Source organism: Gigantopelta aegis, chromosome 9, assembly GCF_016097555.1.
Source record: "Gigantopelta aegis isolate Gae_Host chromosome 9, Gae_host_genome, whole genome shotgun sequence".
NCBI lineage: Eukaryota > Metazoa > Mollusca > Gastropoda > Neomphalida > Peltospiridae > Gigantopelta > Gigantopelta aegis.
This window is the reverse complement of record NC_054707.1, coordinates 30,924,961-30,950,402: the sequence shown is the minus strand read 5'-3', so window position 1 is coordinate 30,950,402 and position 25,442 is coordinate 30,924,961. Positions and strand designations below refer to the sequence as shown.

General features: G+C 36.3%; 1 protein-coding gene across 1 annotated transcript in view; it reads right to left on the bottom strand.

The window, feature by feature from the left end:
* LOC121380451 (protein apterous-like) overlaps positions 1 to 25,442 on the bottom strand; it is a 127,862-nt gene that overhangs the window by 84,131 nt on the left and 18,289 nt on the right. Inside the window, exon 3 of the mRNA XM_041509268.1 lies at positions 15,486 to 15,536. Within this exon, the coding sequence (XP_041365202.1) occupies positions 15,486 to 15,495 (10 nt within the window). The 5' untranslated portion in view covers positions 15,496 to 15,536. The remainder of the gene's footprint in view (positions 1 to 15,485; positions 15,537 to 25,442) is intronic.

The following is a 25,442-nucleotide window of genomic DNA, read 5'->3' as shown; positions in this document are numbered from 1 at the left end:
AACTATAATACAGCCTTCGTATAGGTGAAAACACCTTGTATATTGAGACACTCAACCTGTGTATAGATCACTACAGCTTGAATACAACTATAATACAGCCTTCGTATAGGTGAAAACACCTTGTATATTGAGACACTCAACCTGTGTATAGATCACTACAGCTTGTATACAACTATAATACAGCCTTCGTATAGGTGAAAACACCTTGTATATTGAGACACTCAACCTGTGTATAGATCACTACAGCTTGAATACAACTATAATACAGCCTTCGTATAGGTGAAAACACCTTGTATATTGAGACACTCAACCTGTGTATAGATCACTACAGCTTGAATACAACTATAATACAGCCTTCGTATAGGTGAAAACACCTTGTATATTGAGACACTCAACCTGTGTATAGATCACTACAGCTTGAATACAACTATAATACAGCCTTCGTATAGGTGAAAACGCCTTGTATATTGAGACACTCAACCTGTGTATAGATCACTACAGCTTGAATACAACTATAATACAGCCTTCGTATAGGTGAAAACGCCTTGTATATTGTGATCACTCAACCTGTGTATAGATCACTACAGCTTGAATACAACTATAATACAGCCTTCGTATAGGTGAAAACACATTGTATATTGAGACACTCAACCTGTGTATAGATCACTACAGCTTGTATACAACTATAATACAGCCTTCGTATAGGTGAAAACACCTTGTATATTGAGACACTCAACCTGTGTATAGATCACTACAGCTTGAATACAACTATAATACAGCCTTCGTATAGGTGAAAACACCTTGTATACTGAGACACTCAACCTGTGTATAGATCACTACAGCTTGAATACAACTATAATACAGCCTTCGTATAGGTGAAAACGCCTTGTATATTGTGATCACTCAACCTGTGTATAGATCACTACAGCTTGTATACAACTATAATACAGCCTTCGTATAGGTGAAAACACCTTGTATATTGAGACACTCAACCTGTGTATAGATCACTACAGCTTGAATACAACTATAATACAGCCTTCGTATAGGTGAAAACGCCTTGTATATTGAGACACTCAACCTGTGTATAGATCACTACAGCTTGAATACAACTATAATACAGCCTTCGTATAGGTGAAAACGCCTTGTATATTGTGATCACTCAACCTGTGTATAGATCACTACAGCTTGTATACAACTATAATACAGCCTTCGTATAGGTGAAAACACCTTGTATACTGAGACACTCAACCTGTGTATAGATCACTACAGCTTGTATACAACTATAATACAGCCTTCGTATAGGTGAAAACACCTTGTATACTGAGACACTCAACCTGTGTATAGATCACTACAGCTTGTATACAACTATAATACAGCCTTCGTATAGGTGAAAATGCCTTGTATATTGTGATCACTCAACCTGTGTATAGATCACTACAGCTTGAATACAACTATAATACAGCCTTCGTATAGGTGAAAACGCCTTATATATTGTGATCACTCAACCTGTGTATAGATCACTACAGCTTGTATACAACTATAATACAGCCTTCGTATAGGTGAAAACACCTTGTATATTGAGACACTCAACCATTGTATAGATCACTACAGCTTGTATACAACTATAATACAGCCTTCGTATAGGTGAAAACACCTTGTATATTGAGACACTCAACCTGTATATAGATCACTACAGCTTGTATACAACTATAATACAGCCTTTGTATAGGTGAAAACGCCTTGTATATTGAGACACTCAACCTGTATACAAAGACCAGCACATATATAGTTGACATGTTAATTTTGACCAATGAAACAACTATAAGGCACACTGATTAATTAATAATCAGTTACTGGATGTCAAACATACGGTAATTATATGTATTTGTGACATATTCTTCAGAGGAAACCAGCTACATTTTCCTATTAGCAGCAAAAGATCTTTTATATGATTTTTTCTAAACACAGGACAGCACATATCACAACCTTTGAAATACTAATCATGGGGCACTGGTTGGGATGGGAAAAAAAACAATGAGAAAATGGGTCCACTACAAATAGTATATAGAGGACACTGCAAACTGTATACAGAGGACACTAAGTAGTTATAAAAAGCAATGAGTCCTTATGACAATAATTGACATGTTTAATAGGCTGACATAAGTTGTTTTGTTTATATATAATGATTGCTTCACTCATGCAGTTATTGCCTGGTCCTGTCTAGTGAGACATCCTCCATGAATTTGACAGCAAAGCATGTCTTTCAAGTGCAGCCTGTTGCTGCAGGCAGTGGATCTAATCTCCAGGTATTTCCATAATTGGAGACGCTATTCTTGGTGCATCCATAGGTCATGTGCAACCACTTGTTGCCTGGTGTCATCTATTTTGTAACAACACAACAAGACCAACTAGAATGCTAATGAACTAATAAAATATTTCACGTGGTAATGGAAAATACATTACAGGAACTTCAAATATGTGGAGTGTTAAATGTGGAGTACTAAGATGGAAAATACCACACATTAATCAAATCTGGCCCTTCCTCTATTGCCTATATAATGAAGTAATACTGGAAGAGAGGTAAGGTTTGTTTATCGACACCACTAGATCACACTGATTTATTAATCATTGGCTACTGGATGTGAAAAATGTAATAATTCTACCATGCAATCTTCAAGGAAAGTGAATAATTTAAAATAAATAAAAATAAAAATAATATTTGTATTTCTTTTGTTGTGCAGTATATAAAGTCACCATGTGACACCTGCCAGTGCAGTATATAAAGTCACCGTGTGACACCTGCCAGTGCAGTATATAAAGTCACCGTGTGACACCTGCCAGTGCAGTATATAAAGTCACCGTGTGACACCTGCCAGTGCAATATATAAAGTCACCGTGTGACACCTGCCAGTGCAGTATATAAAGTCGATTGTAGGAAAGAAAGAAAGAGTGCAGTACTACAATTATTGTATCTTTCATAGTGTGTGTTTTCACTGTACGTGTACTGAACATACAAAGTGGTTGTTGCACATATATTATAAATTAAGAACCCATTCACACAGATTAACTAGAGATGAACTTACTGGATGCATATAGCAGAAGATTACATTAACAGCCCCTGGGCAATGCATTTTAAGTGAGGTGCAAAGTTTGCACTTTTTGGCTTGTGACACAAATAATTACAGACAAACATTTTAGCACCATTTGATTGAGAATCATAAAAAAAAAAAGGTATCCATAAAATACTGTTACTTATAAACATCTGATTTGGTATCACCCCATTTCAAATTAACAAATTAAAAAACCTTCCTCCCCCCCCCCCCCCCCACCTCCCATAAATAAATAAACTAACAAAAAATCCCCCCAAAAACAATATATTTAATGAGCATTTGTAATACTGTATGTAATTTTGATTTGGTTTTGTTTAATGTACAGAATTGTAAAATAATTGAAACTAAACTGAAGCAAGAATATGACACTTAAAAATTAATTACTTTAGTAATAAAATATATTTCCAGGGTTATGCTAGTACATAATAATAGTTTCCTCTGTTTTGTAAATATAATAACACACAACCATTATTAAGGTAGAAGAATTAACAAATTAATTGCTGTTAACAAAACCCCACAAAACCCCCCACAAAATTATTAGTCATCACTATTAATTGGCATGAATGATTAATGTGTCGCATATATCCCCCCCCCCCAAAAAGATATTTTTTTAAGAAGCACCCCATGTCATTTGTTAGTCTACATATAAATGGTTGTGATTAAAACCAGAATTAAAGATTTGTTTAACAACACTACTAGAGCACACGGATTAATTAATCATCAGCTATTGAATATCAAACATTGGCTCATTTTGACATGTAGTCTTCAGAGGAAACTAGTTAGATTTTTCCATTATACACTTTTCAATACAGGGCAGCACTTACCACAGCCTTGGACTTGTGGGGCACTGGCTGGGACAAAAACAAACCCAAACCCTCATTAGGATTCAATCCTATGTCCCAAGCATTTTGGGCAAGTACTCCACCAAAAAAGCTAAATCCCAGCCCAAAATTGCAAGGTAGGTGCAGTATGTTGCTGCTACAAGAATTGGAAACCAATGAACTCACACAGCGACAGCAGGTTTCTCTTCTTCTGTAAACCAAGTGTCACAATTACCATGTCTAACATGTCAGTAAACAACATGCAGGGATGTTGTTATTTAATTGAGCCATTATCATTAAGAAAGTGCACTTAAAACACACACACACACACACACACACACACACACACACACACACACACACACACACACACACACTACCCTCATACATAGAGGCACACCAAATCTATGTGGTTTTCTTTTCTAATTCTCTAAAACAAATGACACAATTAAAATATGTCTGATGTACACAATATTCATTGATTTGTAATTATTTCTAAAAAATAAATATGAAAATAACAAGCTACTGTAGATATAGTACCTTTAAAGACAATTAGAAAAGCACAACATGCATGGGTAAATATAGGATTGTGTTGCTTTCCAGATGAAACCCCGACACCATGTTTGACTGATGCCACAGGAGGGGTGAGGCATACCCCAGTGAGTACAGTGCTCACGTGACGTGCTATGGCTCATTGGATTGATCCCCGTCTATGAACCCACTTGTTTTCACATCCCAACCATCACCAGTGTGGCAAGGGCCAGAGTTCTCTTTGTGCTTCAGATATGTCAAGAGTACATAAAATATCGCTCACTGCTCTTCAGGTTCCAACAGACCAAATCAATTCCTTTTGCCGATAATGTTAACGTTTACTAATGAAACTGATATAAGCAGTGTATCAACACACCCAGGAAGTACAGCAATAAAAAGTGTGGCACCTCACATCTAATCTACCTGCAAGAAAATGGGGGGTCACATCCAATTTAATAGATGTAATTAATGTTTTTATTAGCAAATGTAATTTTTACTGAAAATTGCAGTTCCATTTTTGGAGGTACCCTGCATTAGTTTCAACCTCTGGAACATACCGCATAGTAACTGTATAACAAATAAAAGTGTATTTACTTATTGTCAATGGATAATAGTATTTGCACAAATAATTATAATCAATGTCACTTATTACTACCAATCACAGCCACAGCTATTTTTACTCCGTAAATATTTGCCGGTACACCTCAAACTTTGAAACAGAACTCTCTTCTTTGGTACCATGCAACCATCACTATGTGACACCTAGCTGACTTCCTCTCTCAAACTCCAGACCATGGGTCATAATCATTACGTCACAATAAGCATATGATAGACATCAAGCAGATATATTTTCAAACTATACAGACGTGTCATGAAGTGAGCTTTCCTTTCAACACCAGAACCTGTAGCACACAAGGTGAACACTTTCTTTTCAGGTGGATCCTATTCCATCAAGTAAACAGTCCATTTGGAACATTTCCATTGCAATTGTTGTTGTTGTTTTTGAATTATATTCCTTTATTTATTTTACAAAAGTTGATGATAGAAAAAAACCCAGTTTGAACTTTTTTTTAAATTTCTTGGGAGACCAGGAGAAAAATCCAAATTTGTTGAGACTCCACATAAATTGGGAGTTGACAGGCCTGCTAACAACTGTTTTGAAATATGCAGCATCTACTGTTGGTGAGGTGTTTGCACAAGGATAACATACTGTGACTCATGATATATTAAATCATAAACACTGACTGTTGGAAAACAGCAAGTATCATCCTTGAGCTGTGGCTGCCGAGATCTATCACTTACTGTTTGTTTGGTCCACTTCACCGCTTCAATTAATACAAATCAAAGAAGAGAAATCCAGTCGGTGCTACCCTGCAAGCAAGCCTCAAGACATCAAGCTGATCTGTTCCCACGATTAACGTCATAGCCAGCTTAAGATAGAGCCAGGGTGTTTTATCTATTATTCAACAAATGACCGAAATATTAACACTAAACTGCTTATGTTTGACCTGCACACTACTCCAGCATTTAACACTTCAACTGCATACATAAAAACTAATAAATATGGCAACTTTTATCGGGAGGTCATATTATTATTACTATTATTCCTGATCATTATTTTAGTACAAACTGACCTATATTCCAGCCTGTCAGAAAGAATTTTGAACTGGGTGAAGGCAGGCATAAATACAGATAATGATTAGTATTAGTAACAAACGGCTGTAAACCATCAGGATGGGTGAAAAGTGTGCGTGCCAGATAGCATTTGAATTGTAGATGTTCTTGGAAGCATTTGGACACTTTGTAAAGCAGAGTGCAATGTAACCTGGTGGTAAAGCGTTCACCTAATGCACGGTCGGTCTAAGATCGATCCCTGTCTGGTATATCAAAGCCTCAAGGCTGTGGTATGTGCTATCCTGTCTGTGGGATGGTACATATAAAAGATCCCTTGCTACAAATGGACAAATTATAGTGGGTTTCCTCTCTAAGATTATGTGTCAAAATTACCAAATGCCTGACAATAATAAATTGATCAAAAAATCAATGTACTCTAGCGGTGTCATTAAACAAAACAAACTTTTTAAACTGTAAAGCAGCTTTTGGAACTATTATTTTGAAACACTGGTGGGAAAATGTGAGTGGTAACCATTGTCCCTCCCAGCCCAACTCTTGAGATCTAACAACAATGGTATTTTAGAATCCGATTTTAATAGGTAAAATTTTCATACTAATTTAGATATAATATGTACTAAATAGTGTAATTCATGTTTTTTTTACTAATTAGATACAATATATTCATGTACTAAATAGTGTGATTCATGTTGTTTTTACTATATATTTAGATACAACATGTACTAAATAGTGTGATTCATGTTTTGTTCTTTGTATTCAACAAAATTAAGGCATATAACCTTTTAGTTAATTTTTGCTAGTGTTATATATATTTTGAACACAGTTAATTTCTGAACATCGTTTGAGTAAATAGTGACTAGGGATGCATGTAACAATTCAGTTTTGTATGATTTTAAAATCAAACACAAATGTTATTTGTGTCATACATGTGTATATGAAGAATTGCCAAAAAATATCTAATGACCCTTAATTAATTTTGTTGAGTATATATATTACATTAACTCGCAAATAACTAGTTAATGACGTCAGATATCTGCTTTATCCTGTGAAAGTAAGAATGAGAAATTTGGCCATATACTTACTGTAGTTATTATTTTTATCCTGTGGACCATAAAAATTAAGAGGAAAAGCTATTATTTCTGTTATTTCAGCTACATTGTACGATGACCTAGTGGTCAAATGAGCGATTTGTAATGTAGCTATGTGTGTGAGTGAGTGACTTCAAAAGTTATATCCTGCTACTATATGAATATGACTTTGCTTTATCTGTCATCATATTCTATCAATAGAAACAGTGGTTGCAAGATAAAATAATATAAACTGAACTCAATTATCATCATCTAAGTTTGGTGCAAGTATATATTACTGGAAGGAAGGAAATGTTTTATTTAACGACGCACTCAACACATTTTATTGACGGTTATATGGCATCAGACATATGGTTAAAGACCACAGAGATATTGAGAAAGGAAACCCGCTGTCGCCACTTCATGGGCTACTCTTTTCGATTAGCAGCAAGGGATCTTTTATATACACCATCCCACAGACAGGATAGTACATACCATGGCCTTTGTTACACCAGTTGTGGGGCACTGGCTGGGACGAGCCCAATGGGTCCGCTGATGGGGATCGATCCTTTGTAAGCAGAGGATAGCTACAAATGTATGGAGACAACACCAAACCCATCACCACACATCAGGTATTTTCTCCACTAACCCAGACATTACAGTTTTGCTTTACAACCTCATACCGTACATGAGATATTAACCTCCTACACAAATGCATATGGTATAATCATTTTGTAATTTCAGCTTGAATTATTATGTACAGAATAATATAGAATCATTACCTGGCATTCACTGAACAGAAATCATTTCCTGTCAGGCAAGAAAATACATTTTGCATCCAATTTGTGTATTTGTGACAGTGTGATGGCAAAAGGCTGGAAACCAATAACAGAGTAATTTCCTACATGGCCATGCAGTCGAGATAAGATGAAAGAAATGAGAAATCTAACAAAAGATAATTTTAGGTGTGCTTTTATATTTATTTCTCCTTGCATGTAAAGTCAAATGTCATTTTCATCAAATAATTTACTTTAAAAAAACAAAAACAAAACAGAAACAAAAAGAGAACCTCAGATTAAAATTTAATACTTATGTACTTTACCAGCCTGTGAAAATTGTAAGCACTATAGTTTCATTCCAGGGAACAATATTTCAAAATCTTAGGTAACAGAAGTCAATTCACTTGAGTTTTAATGAGGTAACCGATTGTTCGATTGCGTGAATATAATTCATGTAACCAATGAGTAAGACCTCCTAATCCTAAAACATTTAGACTATGGTTCAAATGGTTAAACAAACACACCATTCAATTTGACTACTGATAGGGTACATTTAATTTTAGAATGTAATGGTTCACCACGTAACCGATTGGCAGTTCACATGATTTTAAAGTTGCGTAACTGACACGCAAACAGAACACCGGTTCTCGTGAAATACTGTGCCCTGCATTAGAGTATTGGTTGCACAAGTCTGGTGTACACAAGCTATTTCTTATCTATGTGTTACATTTAAGACATCATTTACATGGTCATGGCAGGTAATTATGCAAAAATGAAATCTGTTGATTGAATTTGTTTGTCTTTTTACAACCTATAAATGGTTTATGCCAGTTTTTAATTCTCAGAGGCCTGCTCTATAAAATTATTTAGCATGGTTCATTAAAGAACATGGGCTTTTTTAGCAAATAAACAAAACAAGGCATTCCGAGAATACTGCATGCTGAAGCAATACATGTCCCATACAAAAGGCCAACAAATTTTCTTATCTCCTAAGTTCAAGGGCCATAATTCTGTGAAAAATTGGTAAATTATTATGAAAATCAAATGTGATCTGTAACAGAACATGATAAAGCTATGCACAAAATGTCAGCTCAATATCTTGAGGCAGTGTGAAAATAAAAACAAGTCTGAAAAACTAATTTTCGTATCTCCTAACTTAAAGGACAATAACTCTGTCAAACTTTATTTATAAAACAACATGATAAATCTTTTCACAAAATGTCAGCTCAAGAACTTGAGACATTGTGAATTTTTTTTCTGGAAAACTATATGTGGGACAGATGGATGGACAGATGGACAGAAGACAGAGACAGACAAAAGGATGGAGATAAAACCTGTAGTCCTCTCCAGTTGTACTGGCAGGGGATTAACAAGCGGGTATTTTGAATTATAATGTATAGATTTGATGAGATTATATAAAAATAAAAATTCTAAAAAAATATTTATTTTTTTATAATTTGTTTTACTCAGTACACATTCAAATTAAATTTAAGTTGCAATAAAGATAGAACAAATAAATACAAATCTTGATATTTTTGTACTTAAAAACCCCCATGATATCCTGCAACTGATCCAAATATCAATATTAAAATTTTGCAAAAAATATATATATTAAGAAATCATAATATGTATGAAAGATGCCTAATAAGTTCTATTTAAAATATAGATACCAAATGCTAAAGACACCATATACGGTTAATATTCAACACAGAAATTAATTTTCAGTTTTTAAAACACTTTTTATCAATTGTATTGAATATGAAATGTTTTTTATTATTTTTAACATGTCTGCCGATAAATAGATGCATATGTCTGGCCAGGACCACAAAGAAACACATTACATATATATATATATGGCATATTTATAATACTAGTATTTTACTCAAAAATAAACCGACTTTATTACCGAAAATTATGGTTTACCACAAGCCATTTCATACTTTTTACTAAATTTGTATTATAATATCATTGGACAAAGGAACTTTGGATTTAATTTTTTTTTTTTTTTTTAAATAAGTCAAAACAATTGCAGTAAATGTTTTTGTTTCATTGCTGACCTTAGTATTATGAAATAGTAGAATATGACATAGCTTATTTCTTTAATATTTTATGTTATCAATATATATATGTATTTTCAATTTGCTATATATTTTTTCCAGATTTCTTGAGCACAGTGGTAAACTTACTGACATCTGAAGAACACCGGCAACATTCTTCCATGTTGAGAAATCAAAACCCAAATCTACATATATATGTGCTCAGGAACGGAAATTGAATAAAGATTTTATGAGCCAAACACAACTATTAGGATGAAAATGTAGAGTTTATTAATCTTGACAGCACATGTTCAATTCTTCTGCCCATCTGTTTTCAATCTGCAGTTATTAACCTTTCTAATTTGGTGAGGGGGCCTGCAGGGATTACGTACAGTAAGATAACCAGCTTGGTATTAATCTCCAATAAAATGGCTCACTTGAGTAAACTCCTTATAATGAATGTCAAAAACATGCCGCAAGTTTTATTTCCTCTCATCATCGCTATAATTACTCCATTTCCTTCAGTATTCTCGGCCTGTATTTGCCAATTATCTTTTCACGATTTGGGAATATGTGCCTCAATTATCTCTAAAGGAAATATGAAAGGATTCAATCTCGGAAGATAATATCCTGTCCAACTGGAGAGTTATGAAATGATTTTGTCTGCTTTCTTCTAACATGTGTTGGCAAAAGTTACTCTGTGTATATATACAGGCTAATTTCATTTGACACAAAAATAACAAGTGTGTCAGAATCACTGTAGGCATTTATTGCCAAATGTTATAACTGGTGGCAGAAACCTCAAGTGTTTGGTGAACTGTCAGAAAATCTGTACAGAAGGACATTATTAATAGAAAACATTCTGATGGGATCAATAATAGTCTGTGATTTTTTTGTTTACTATATATATATATATATATATATATATATATATATATATATATATATATATATATATATATCATCTAATTTGTGTGTAAATCCCATGTTCTATTATGAATAGTAGTGAAAACAAATTCATACACTTACATGTATGTGAACAATAATTACATTTATTCTAACTTCTTTCTCCCCTTCAAAACCTCCACTTTGTTAAGGAATATACTGACCAATTATTAATGTCAATTGAAATTATATATACTGTATTTCCTCTAATAAGTGCCAGGCCTCCAATAAACGCCGGTTCAATAAGCGCCGGGTCTGTAACACTTTAAAAGAAAATAAACGCTGGGCCTCTAATACGTACCGGGCCACCAATAAATGCTGGGTAAGACAACTGAAAACTGATTACTCCCTGACATAATTTAGGCACTTTATGTGGACAAATAATATTAATTTGTTTATTGTTTTGTTAAAGTTTAAAGTTTTGTTACAGTTTGAAATAAAAGTTTAAAAATATATAAAATTGTAAGTTTGTAGGCTTTAGATTTAATTTTTTAAATTTGTTTGAAAAAATAAAGGCCGGGCAGTAGATATTTTGTCATTTTTGTTTTAGAATGTTAAAAACAACAACAACAACCCTGTTGCAAGGTATCAATACTGTGGCATATTGTTAAACAACAATTTAGAGTGAATGAAACCAGTATTGATATTACGAGCGAACGTGTAATGAATCCTAGCCAAATACATGTTTCTGTAGTTTCCATACATGCACCACAGTGGTAATGACATGTCTACTGGCTCTTGATTAATAGAGTGGGACAGAGGTTAGCAATTCCATGTTTCAGCAACAGTACGGTGAGTACATACGATGGTCTTTGCCAATCAGAAGGGACAAGTTCAGATGACATCCCCCACCCCCACCTCCACCCCCACTAATGTTAACACGTTGGTTTTGTTTAACACCACCACTTGAGCACATTGATTTTTACATATAGTCTTGGAGATGAAATCGGCTACATTTTACCATTAGCAGCAAAGGATCTTTTATATGCACCATCCTACAGACAGGTGGTGCACTGGCTGGAACGAGAAATAGCCTAATAGACCCACTGATGGGAATCGATCCCAAACCGACCGTACATCAAGCGAGTGCTTTATCACTGGGTTATGTCCTGCCTCCACCCCGACCAAGTCCAATAAGAGTGGTCAATCCTGCGGCGACACATTATACATCTACCACAGAGATACACGAGGGCCCACAAGAGAATGGTTTTATGTGTAAAGATTCAAAAATATAATTTAAACTGTGATTTGAGATATCATTTTAAGAAAATGATGCCAACTAGTCAAATTTCTTTCAAACCCCCCCCCCCCCCTCCCGCCCCATCATTGGTTAGTATTAGAAATGCTAAGATTTGCTAACATCAGTGTAAATAAAAGACCCTTTAAAAAGTGTCACATATCTGCCATTAGTTAGAGTACAAGATGTATGGAGCCAGCTAAGTGAAGACACATTAGACAGAAGTGATCACAGTGTATTTAGACTGATGTAGTATTTCTCTATGTTATGAAAATTAATTGTAGTTTGCCATGTCTGTTAAACAAGTTTACTGTATCTTGATTGTGAGCTGCCACTACCTGTAGATAAATTTGTCAAGTGTCCATTTAAAAGAAAATCATTATTGAATTTATTATGGTATATGCTGCCAATGTTGTTAGCAACACATAGAAGAGGACAGGAAAGGATTTTGTTTAGTGGCACAAAGCAGATTTAAAAAATAATGGTTACTGTCTAACATGGTTATGTAAAAGAAACCCACTGCCACCAAAGCAACTGCATCTACCAAACAGCATTACAAAATATTTTATAAGTACTTTCTATAAGATAGCACAGCACATACCATGGTTTTCATAGAAAACATATGCAGACCATTTTAGTTTTACAGCACATGAAAACCATCTACAACAAATGTAAGGATCGGAAAACCTCTTTTATCCTCAGATGTCATGCCTCAACACCAACTTCTACTCCAGAATAAGTTCTAATGGCTTATTGCATGCAGAGGTGTCATGCCTTAACACCAACATCTACTCCAGAATAAGTTCTAATGGCTTATTGCATGCAGAGGTGTCATGCCTCAACACCAACATCTACTCCAGAATAAGTTCTAATGGCTTATTGCATGCAAAGGGAGGTGTCATGCCTCAACACCAACATCTACTCCAGAATAAGTTCTAATGGCTTATTGCATGCAAAGGGAGGTGTCATGCCTCAACACCAACATCTACTCCAGAATAAGTTCTAATGGCTTATTGCATGCAAAGGGAGGTGTCATGCCTCAACACCAACATCTACTCCAGAATAAGTTCTAATGGCTTATTGCATGCAAAGGGAGGTGTCATGCCTCAACACCAACATCTACTCCAGAATAAGTTCTAATGGCTTATTGCATGCAAAGGGAGGTGTCATGCCTCAACACCAACATCTACTTCAGAATAAGTTGTAATGGCTTATTGCATGCAAAGGGAGGTGCCATGCCTCAACAACAACATCTACTCCAGAATAAGTTCTAATGGCTTATTGCATGCAAAGGGAGGTGTCATGACTCAACAACAACATCTACTCCAGAATGTTCTAATGGCTTATTGCAAAGTGAGGTGTCATGTCTCAACACCAACTTCACTCTTACTAACAACTAACAATTAACAACATACCATCCAGTCAAGAACCGACAGCTCAGATAGCAGGAGTGTGCATGCCCAGACAGCATGCTCAAACATATAATAAGTAAGAAAATAAATTTAAAATGAAGTGTATCCCGTTTGCAACGAGCACTTCTAAACAGAAAGATCTGATGGGGAGGGACGTAAAGCACTGGCCTGCTGCATGATCGATCTATGATCGAACTGTATTAGTTGACCATTGTGCTATTTCTTTTTCTAGCAAGTGATTTACAACTGGTGTAATAAAGGCAGTGGTATGTACTATCCTGTCTGTGGAATGGTGCATATGAAAGATTTCTTGCTGCTAATCAAAAAGAGAGAGAGAGAAAAATGTTTTATTTAACGATGCACTCAACACATTGTATTTACGGTTATATGGGGTCAGACATATGGTTAAGGGCCACACAGATATTGAGGCAGGAAACCCGCTGTCGCCACTTCATGGGCTACTCTTTTCAATTAGCAGCAAGGGATCTTTTATATGCACCATCCCATAGACAGGATAGTACATACCACGGCCTTTGATATACCAGTCGTGGTGCACTGGCTGGAACGAGAAATAGCCCAATGGGCCCACTGACGGGGATCGACCCCAAACCGACCGCGCCTCGAGCGAGCACTGTACCACTGGGCTACTTCTCGCCCCTCTAATCAAAAAGAGTAGACCACTGTGTTGCAACAGTGGATTTCCTCTCATTATCTGTATATCAGACACCATATATACCATAAATACAAATGTGTGGAGTGTGTCGTTAAATAAAACACTTCTTCCTTCCTTCAAGATCTGATTCACCCCGTCCGTCGGACTACACTAGTAACAGTAGTATAACATCTTGACACTTTCACCAGTGTTTCTAGTCATCAAGCCTCAGTAAACTATATCAGGATAAGGAAGGAAGTGTTTTATTTAATGACGCACTCAACACATTTTATTTTATGGTTATATGGCATTGGACATATGGTTACGGACCACGCAGATATTGAGAGAATAAACCTGCTGTGGCCACAGACAGGATAACACATACCACAGCCTTTGATATACCAGTCATGGTGCACTGGCTGGAACGAGAAATAGCCTAATGGGCCCAACGGGGATCGATCCCAGACAGACCACGCATCAAGTGAGCACTGTGCCACTGAGCTACGTCCAGTCCACTATATCAGGATAATGACTATCATAGGATAATGACTATCATCATCACTGATTGAACCACAACTGTCACACATACAGGTCTATCAGCATATTTCTAATAATCCTAAACTATTTCCTTCAAATACACAGTAAAATGTTATCAGCAGCAGGATTTATGTAAATGAAGTGGTAAATAATAAATATATTAAATATATTATTAAATATGGCAGAGTATAAACAACAGAGGGTGTTGGGGGTGCACCACCAACAAAGTTGAAATTGCCCCCAAAAAACCTAGTGTTTAGTAGATAATCACAACAAAAAGTTTAAAATGCTATGTACAGAACAGGATCAATGGTAAATAACCAACATTTGAAAACAGGCAAGTGGATCTCAAGTTGATAGCCTTAATGATTACCATTCTTCTTCTAGCATCTCAAATTAAAAAGTTAGTGGTGTTTTTTAATGACACCACTAGAACTCATTGATTTATTAATCATTTAAGTTTGACGTAAGTCTTAGACAAAACTCGCTTCATATTTTCATTAGCAGTAAGGGATTTTTTATATTCACTGTCCCACAGACAGGATAGCACATGCCACTGTCTTTGATATACCTGTCATGGTGCATTGGTTGGAACGAGAAATAGCCCAATGGGCCCACCTCAAATGCTTCAGTAACCTCACATTTGGAGACAAAACACTTTTAATATTGATGATGCTATTCATGCTGAGTCTGAGGGTGCCTGACAATTCTAGAAACAGTACTTACCAACATGCATGAGATCAATCCCTAGAGTAAGAGGTCCAGTGTTCTTCAAATCTACAATACACAAATAAAAACACATCATACAATTATTTGTCACTAACAAGGCAGCACTTAGCTCAATCAATATAGGGTTGGTTTGCCTGAGGTGCTTGTAACAAACCACCTTGCCAAACCCACTGACTTTTCCCATCCCAACCAGTGTCTCCATGACTGGCATTAGGTAGCACTAAACCTAACATCATATAGAGCTGGGTTAAAGTTGAAAGTGATGGGAACATTTAACAGAGCAGTTAATACCACCAGTCTTGCCACAGTTGAAAAATGTGACAGTATTTGTTATAGAAAAACCAACAACAAAGTTTGGCAATAAATGCATTCAATTGTATTTCATTTAGCACTACTGTGTCACGTAACCGTGTGCTTAAAACAAGAGGTGTGTATGTATGTACACTGTATGTTACAGTGTGTGTGTTTGTGCACAAGTGCTTGTGTTTGTGTGTGTGTATGCATGTGTAGGTGTGCGTGTGTGTGTGTGTGTGTGTGTGTGTGTGCATGTGTATGTACATATGTGTGTGTGTGCATGTTTGTGTGTGCATGTTTGTGTGTGCATGTGTGTGTGTGCATGTGTTTGTGTGCATGTGTATGTGCATATGTGAGTGTATGCACACACACACGTGTGCATGTTTGTGTGTATGTAACAAAATTATGCAATCATGCATGATGTCCATCAAGTTGAGAGACTATTCTGACTATTTTTTTAACTATCAAAATTATATAGTAATTATATTTTCTTGCATGGAATATTAATGTCTGTCCAATGTTAATCGGACAGTCCTATGTTGTACTGCCATGTTTGTGTAGCTTCCAAATATTCATCATTAAAAAAAAATACATATGAAATTATTGAGAAGTAATAGCTGTCTGTTTTTTGTTTGTTATTTGTTGTTTTTTGGAGGGGTTTGGGTGTTTGTTTTCTTGATAGATATAAAATGATTGAAAAGTAAAATCTAGTTTGAGCGACCATGATGACCAGAAACACATTTGATACGGAGTGTAATATTTGGAACCAAACAAAGTGTATAATACATAATTTTATTTGTTAATTAAAAAAAAAAAACTTTATTCTAATTCACTCTGCATATAACATAAAATTTGACTGGCTAATCAAATCCATCTGTGGTAGTAAAACCAGAATTAACATGTCACAAATTTCTTTACATATACTCAATGATCAGTTGCTTCTACATACTTTTAAAATGTCACTGTTGAATGTTGTCTGCAGGAAACCCTGTGTTCCTTTAAATTTTAGGACATAAAAGCTGTGTGTGATGCTGACAAGAATGCGATAGTAAGTAATGGCAACTATGCTGAATTATTGACATAATGAGTATTTGGAATAAGTAAAATTTATAATAATGGTTGGCATTGTCGTTAATAAAACAATAAAATACAAAAACCAAATTAGGAACAGTTGTATTATACATAAAACATATATTTTAATTATTTTATACAGCGAATGACTTGAAACAGGATTGTAGTAATCAGGGTTTTTTAACACTGTGTTTATTCCGTAAAAAAAATTTTTTTTAAACAATTAAAAAAGAAAAGAAAATGTATTTATTGAATGAGAATGGGATAACTATGTTGTACTTGACCTTTTGCAGGTGTTAATGCTGGTTTTACAGTTACAAATATCTGTTTTACCATCGTCTCTGCTAAGAGTCACCCTTAAAAACTCAATTTGCGACAGTAAAAACAGCATAAACGTCCGCAAATGGTCAAATACAACATAGTTATCCCCTAATTAGTTGACCATATATGGGAGCAGTCAGGATAGTCCATTTAAATCTAGTTTTAACATTCACATTATTGTACTTCAGATGTGAACTGGTATACCAGTATTCAAAAACAGTTATATCGGTGCAAGATTAGCGTTTTTGTAATATGCATATGACGCTAATATTTGTTGTAGATCAAACGTCATTTTATTTCTCAATATTGTGGGTGTCAGACTTAGTAACACCTGTAGATACAATGAACAGTGTTATAACAAACATAACATACAGACAGAATGCTATGTACAGCTGAACCCAGCTCTTTTTCCATGATATTAAAAAACAGAAAGAAGTAGCAGTATAAAATATCCATATAAGACTGAGCAAACTAGATTCCTCATAAGCTTAATCTTGATAGCTGCAGGTAACTGTGAGAAAGGAAAATCTGTTTGATGACACCTCGGCACATTTTAAACCATGGCTGTTTGGAAAGAAAGAAAGAAATGTTTTATTTAACAATGCACTCAACACATTTTATTTACGGTTATATGGCATCAGACATATGGTTTAAGAACCACACAGATTTTGAGAGGAAACCCGCTGTCGCCACTTCATGGACTACTCTTTCCGATTAGCATTAAGGGATCTTTTATTTGCGCTTCCCACAGGCAGGATAGCACAAACCATGGCCTTTGTTGAATCAGTTATTGATCACTGGTCGGTGCAAATGGATTACACCTACCCATTGAGCCTTGCGGAGCACTCACTCAGGGTTTGGAGTCGGTATCTGGATTAAAAATCCCATGCCTCGACTGGGATCCAAACCCAGTACCTACCAGCCTGTAGACCGATGGCCTAACCACTACACCACCGATGCCAGTTTTTTGTGCTAGGTGTTAATAACAGGCCAATGGTCTAACCACGAAGCCACCGAGGCCGGTAGGCTGTTTGGTATCTATCATAATGCAGTTAGTTCCATACCTGTTCTCAAGACAAAAAGAGAGGAAACTCACTGTGAAATTGCATATTTTAACCCCAATGATATTTGTGTAATGTGATGTTTACATTCCATGGTAATTATTTATACACTGTTCATATTTTGCCAAAAGATTATACTTTGAAAATACTACACTTGCATCAACATTTGTCATTTTACTAATTCTAAAACTGATTGTTCTACTTTCTTTTGATGTAACTAACAGAAAGTAGTTTGCAGAATTGTTGCAAATAAAGAAAACTATTTACTACCAGCCCACTTGTAGTTAAGGTTTTGTTTAGCACCACCACTAGAGCACATTGATTAATTAATCACTGGCTATTGGATTCAAACACTTGGTAGTCCTCAGAGGAAACCTGCTATATTTTTTCATAAGCAGCAAGGGATCTTTTATATGCACTTCCCACAGACAGAACAGCACATACCACAGCCTTTGATATAACAGCCAAAGGGTATTGGCTGGGATGGGAAAAAACCCAATTGGTAGTTAGATCCATATGACCTAAGCACCTCAGTCAAGAACTCTACTGACTGAGCTAGATCTCTCTCTCTCCCCCCCCCCCCCCCCCCCAATGAGCTTGTAGCTGTCACTGGGCTGGTAGGTAATGCCTGGGTTTGTATGCCATGTTAGTTCATTGTACTGCTTAAATCCAGAATTGGTTTCCATGGCTTGATCAATGGGGGGTTGGCAGGAAGTAGCCTAGTGGTAAAGCGTTCGCTTAATGTGCGGTCGGTCTAGGATCGATCTCCGTCGGTGGTCCCATTGGGCTATTTCTTGTTCCAGCCAGTGCTCCACAACTGGTGTAACAAAGGCCGTGGTATGTGCTATCCTGTCTGTGGGATGGTGCATATAAAAGATCCCTTGCTGCTAATAGGAAAGAACAGCCCATGAAGTGGTGACAGTGGGTTTCCTCTCTCAGTATGTGTGTGGTCCTTAACCATATGTGTGACGCCATATAACCATAAATAAAAAATGTGTTGAGTGTGTCGTTAAATAAAACATTTCTTTCTTTCTTTGATCAATAGGAGTTGTAAGTTGGCCATTTCCTGTGTCACTAATGATTGACTGCTACCACTTATCTGTTTGCAGAGGTAGCCAAGATGACTGTTAGTGTTTTTTTAAAATAACAATTTAAAACACTATAATTAAAAACATTTCCGACAACTACACAATACATGTAACAAGCCCATTGCAACCCCACTGAAATCAAACAGAATGTCTTGTCTATTCAGTAGACAGTCAAAAACAGACAGCTATATATAGACAGTCAAAAACAGACAGCCAGATAGTCAGACAGACCGACAATAAAGCAGAACATAAATGGACTTTTATTAACATATACTTACCAACATATTTTTGCGAATGTGTTCCACTAAGACAAACACACATCACTGCTGGCTGAGTGACAGACAGACAGGGGTGTTGTGGTAAATTTTCTCATGTTTCACGCCCACTGAGGTGAAACAATGAGGAACCGCTTCATGAAGCTGTGTGCCATAAAACTGCCAACATCAGACAGAGTTCATGAAAAAAATGTTGACAAACTTAAACAGTAATTCTCGCTCTGTTCATTGGGCACAAAAAGCTAGTGATTTAATGGAAAGTCTTTTCATTCATGCTAATAAAAGTGAAGATGGCCATAACAAGGCGAGCCAAACATAGCTCATTAGCGGGAGTATTCCAGCAAAGAAAGTCAGCCAAGCGTGACGGATCATTATCAGCCATCTTCCCTTTAACAGTGAATCACAACAGGAGCTCTGAGCCACAGCAATCTAGTTTTTATGGCCTGTGCTAAACACCGCCATTTACGCTTGATGAAGCTTTGTTCATCTGTCACCCTTCTATGAATAACATTAGTGATTTACTGATAAAAATCAGCAGCAAACACTGACAATAAATCCACTCAGAAAAGTGAGAAATAATCTTTTTTTTTCAGATTCATTGTATTGTATTTAAACTGATCAATAGTTTATAACTTCAGCAATAGGGAATTTTTCTAAAGTTTCTATTTCCTCCAGAAGTTATGATCAGGATTAATATTTAAAATAATGAAAAAAAAAAAAAAAAAAAAAAAAAAAAAAAAAAAAAAAAAAGAAGAAAAAAAGCAAGTTTCTAAAGGCAATATTCCCTTGTGAAAATTATTATATTTTAGTCTTTTTCAGATACAATTATTATTATGACGAGAAAGCTAATCTTATGTCAGTGTTTAATGTTATAAATAAATGAAAGCGAATGAATGAATGAATGAATGAATATGAATCAATGCCTGTTATTAACACCTAGCACAAAAGACTGGCATCGGTGGTGTAGTGGTTAGGCCATCGGTCTACAGGCTGGTAGGTACTGGGTTCGGATCCCAGTCGAGGCATGGGATTTTTAATCCAGATACTGACTCCAAACCCTGAGTGAGTGCTCCGCAAGGCTCAATGGGTAGGTGTAAACCACTTGCACCGACCAGTGATCCATAACTGGTTCAACAAAGGCCATGGTTTGTGCTATCCTGCCTGTGGGAAGCGCAAATAAAATATCCCTTGCTGCCTGTCGTAAAAAGAATAGCCTATGTGGCGACAGCGGGTTTCTTCTAATAATCTGTGTGGTCCTTAACCATATGTGTGACGCCATATAACCGTAAATAAAATGTGTTGAATAAAACACTTCTTTCTTTCCTAGCACAAAAGGTTTTTGTTTTTGTTTTCTTCTAAATTTGGCTACTAGAGTTATACAAAGGTAAATAAATGACTAATACAAATCAACACAAGAATTCCACAGAATTAAATGTCTCAGTTTAAAAAAAAACAAAAAAAGTGCAAATGTGTTCTGTATTGTGATATAGAAGTTGATGATTTAAGGGTCTACAGTTAGATTGCAGCCAGGAATTTTTTTCAAGAAATACCAAATATACAGTTTACAATGGACATAACCATATGGAGTTTTAGATTTGAGGGTGTTATTGTCTATTTGATGCTAACGTCTTCGCAAATCTAAAAACTCCATATGGTTATCTCCTAATTAAAGTATTTTAATTAAACATTTAAAAAATTGAATTCTTTTAACTTGAAGATGCACACATATAGATGTAACTATAAGCCAAGTTTCATTGCTCTAGGACATATTACAAATGTTAACACTGTCATTGTGGTCAGGCCACTGCCCCCCCCCCCCCCTCCACCCCCAAACCTCTCCTGTTCATATGGGCATGGTTTCTGAAAACTCCTACTACAGGAATAACTTTTTAGCTGCTAGTAATGACTGGCTGAACTATTATTTCACTGATATTTTCTGATATAACTTGTACCATACAACTAGTATATCAAATGTCATTGTATGTACTATCATATGCAGGAAACTGCATATAAAAGATCCCTTGCTGCTAATGGGCAAATGTTGCAGGTTTCCTCTAAGACAATGTGTCGTAATTATCAAAAGTTTTAATTCTAGTAGGTTGTGATTAATATAGTAATGTGTTCTAGTAGTGTTGTTAACAAATATAAACTTTAAGGACAGAATCTACAAAGCCTGTTTATGTCTTACACACATGTATAACTACATACATTTACAATGCTTAAACACCTGTTTATGTCTTACACACGTGTAACTACATACATTTACAATGCTTAAACACCTGTTTATGTCTTACACACATGTGTAACTACATACATTTACAATGCTTAAACACCTGTTTATGTCTTACACACGTGTAACTACATACATTTACAATGCTTAAACACCTGTTTATGTCTTACACACATGTGTAACTACATACATTTACAATGCTTAAACACCTGTTTATGTCTTACACACATGTGTAACTACATACATTCACAATGCTAAAACACCTGTTTATGTCTTACACACGTGTAACTACATACATTTACAATGCTTAAACACCTGTTTATGTCTTACACACGTGTAACTACATACATTCACAATGCTAAAACACCTGTTTATGTCTTACACACGTGTAACTACATACATTCACAATGTTTAAACACCTGTTTGTCTTACACACATGTAACTACATGCATTCACAATGCTTAAACACCTGTTTATGTCTTACACACGTGTGTAACTACATGCATTTACAATGCTTAAACACCTGTTTATGTCTTACACACGTGTGTAACTACATGCATTTACAATGCTTAAACACCTGTTTATGTCTTACACACGTGTACCTACATACATTTACAATGCTTACACACATGTGTAACTACATACATTTACAATGCTTAAACACACGTGTTTAAGAAATACAGGCTTCGTAAATTCGGCCTTAAGTTTTTCATCTATTTAGTAGATCAACACACAGAGGTGTATGTAATTTTAATATGTATTTAACACATGCATATACTATGTGTATGGTATTAATTATCTTTAATGTAACATGCATATACTATTGAATATACAGAATTAATTATCATGTGGTACAGAAGTAAGGATGCACAGGATTCTTGTTATGGCGGGCATGTTGAAAAGACAGAGGAAGACAGAAATGTTTCATTTATATAGCAAATAGCAACATATGTACACTACCACAAAGCATAGGCCCATCCATAACATGGGACATTACAGCTAACACAATTTAATATATACACCTGGAAAAACATTAAACAGCCACTGGATTTTAGTAAATTACTGTTAAATAATAGGCATAATTAATGCAGGTTATAAGCAGATTGGCACAATAACATTGGTCAACTAATATGAGACTGTCCAAAGTCTGGGTGGCCTCGTGTGACAGCATGCGAAGGTCGCAATTTGTTTGCTTCGTTAGGTGACAACACGTTTCCACAAGAACAATTCTGAAGGAGAATTCGATGCCCCACAGACTTTGTTATTTGACACAAATTGACTCAAATGAGCTGAGGTTTAAAGTGAAGGAGGCTGATCAAACATTGTATGCTGTGAGGTCATCATAACTGACACTGTTTGGCAAGACGCGGCTGGAACCTGACGACATGGACGATGATCCACTGGTCAGATGAGAGAAAGTTCTTGTTTAATTGGGCCTGGCAACACAGAAACATGGCATACATGCCCAGAAACATTCATCCAACAGTTGTCATTGGTGGTAGATCAGTCCTAATATAGGATTGCCTGTCCCATGACTGCCAGCTGGATATGGTCACTATGCATAATGCAAGGTGATCTGAAATAGACAGGTACAGGCATGAAATCCTGGATCCGATAATGGAACCATATTTTGATAAGCACCTAGGTCCCTGTGGCTACCAAGCTCATCTACATGAATGACAACATACACTTTTCTCTAAGGGTAACAGGTTTTCCAGCAGGACGCCATCATGACCATCCACAGTCTCACCATACATCGAGATCTGAACACACTGGAACACAGCTGGGACACCACAAGGCACAAGCCCTGGACGCACCATACATCAAGGTCTGAACCTACTGGAACACAGCTGGGACACCACGAAGCACAAGCCCTGAACTATCCATACATCTAGATCTGAACCCACTGGAACACAGCTGGGACACCACGAAGCACAAGCCCTGGACGCACCATACATCAAGGTCTGAACCCTCTGGAACACAGCTGGAGCTTCACGAGGCACAAGCCCTGAACTATCCATACATCAAGGTCTGAACCCACTGGAACACAGCTGGGACATCACGAGGCACAAGCCCTGAACTATCCATACGTCAAGGTCTAAACCCACTGGAACACAGCTGGGACATCACAAGGCACAAGCCCTGAACTATTCATATGTCAAGGTCTGAACCCACTGGAACACAGCTGGGACATCATGAGGCACAAGGCACACAAGTTGGATCCACTAGTAGCCAATCTACAGGAACTGGAACAAACATTGCACTACAACTGCACCAGGAACACATCACACTGGAGGCATGAGGAGGAGGGTTGAGTCAGTCATCTGGACACAGGGCATCTATACACGTTATTGATAATCTTATCACAGGAAGTCATGTTATAATGGTAATTTTATCAACAACTTACCAGCACAACCAACTAGGGTACCCTGCAGTTCCATACTTAATTCATATCCCAAGTTTGTTAATAATAAACACAGTGAAATATCTACCCAATATTATGAAGGAAGGAAATATTTTATTTAATGACGTACTTAACACAGTTTATTTACAGTTATATGGCATCAGACAATATTATGAATACCACTTCCTAAAATGTCATGATTGTTGTATTCACCAAAAGTTACTGCTTCAAGAATAGCACATATTCTGGTATGTATACCATATATTTGGGTGCGATGCAGAAATTTTCAAACCTAAAGGTCAAAATAACAAGGAGTGTTTAACATTTCCCCAGGTGTATGCATGTATATTGTATATCACCCACGAGCATTTACATAATCTATATCTATAAGCACTATGCACTGATCCTTTTAAAGAAAGAACTAAACATGTAAAAACTTGAAATATACAATGCAGTTGTTTTTTGTATGTGTGATTGTCTCACCTTTGAGAATGCTCTCCATGTGACTGGCTGTTAGGGCAGGGACAGAAAAAAGAAGGGTAGTGACCGGTTCAAGTGGTAATCCAGAAATAGCAGATGCTACCTGCTTCTCACACCGACCTCAAGAACTGAACAGATTACATCATATTACCAAACTTCACAACCTCCCATTTACATAACACCTACTTGTCCAACGGCTTATAGGGGCTTCTTTTAATTACTCTGTAAATATGTATTCTTTATCATACTGGATTTATTAGATAAATATCTGCAAAAATCACAATAAAAACCCAACTAAAACCCATCTTTAAAATATATATATATGAATCTAAGTACATATGGCTATATATTATAGAATAGAATGTGTGAACTGAACAAGTGATTAATTTTACGATCGTATGCTGTGCATGTGTAATGTGTGATTATCTGGTTACATAAACCTCCCCTGGGCTGCCTGCTGTGCGGTATTTACTTTAATATTCCCATGCAGATAGTGTGTACCCGTCACTTCCCAGCAGTACAGGTAATAGAGATAGCGGCTCCTTAATGACTGCTCTAGCAAATTCGCCCACCACCTCCAGTACCCAGCTATCTGAGAAAGGAATTAAACTGTCAAGGACCAGTATACTCCATGGTAATTATGACAAATTAGCCAGATGTGGATAAATACCCTTCAGTGAATAACGCCTGCAAGCATCTTCCTCAACCACAATCATGCTGTGGGCAAAAT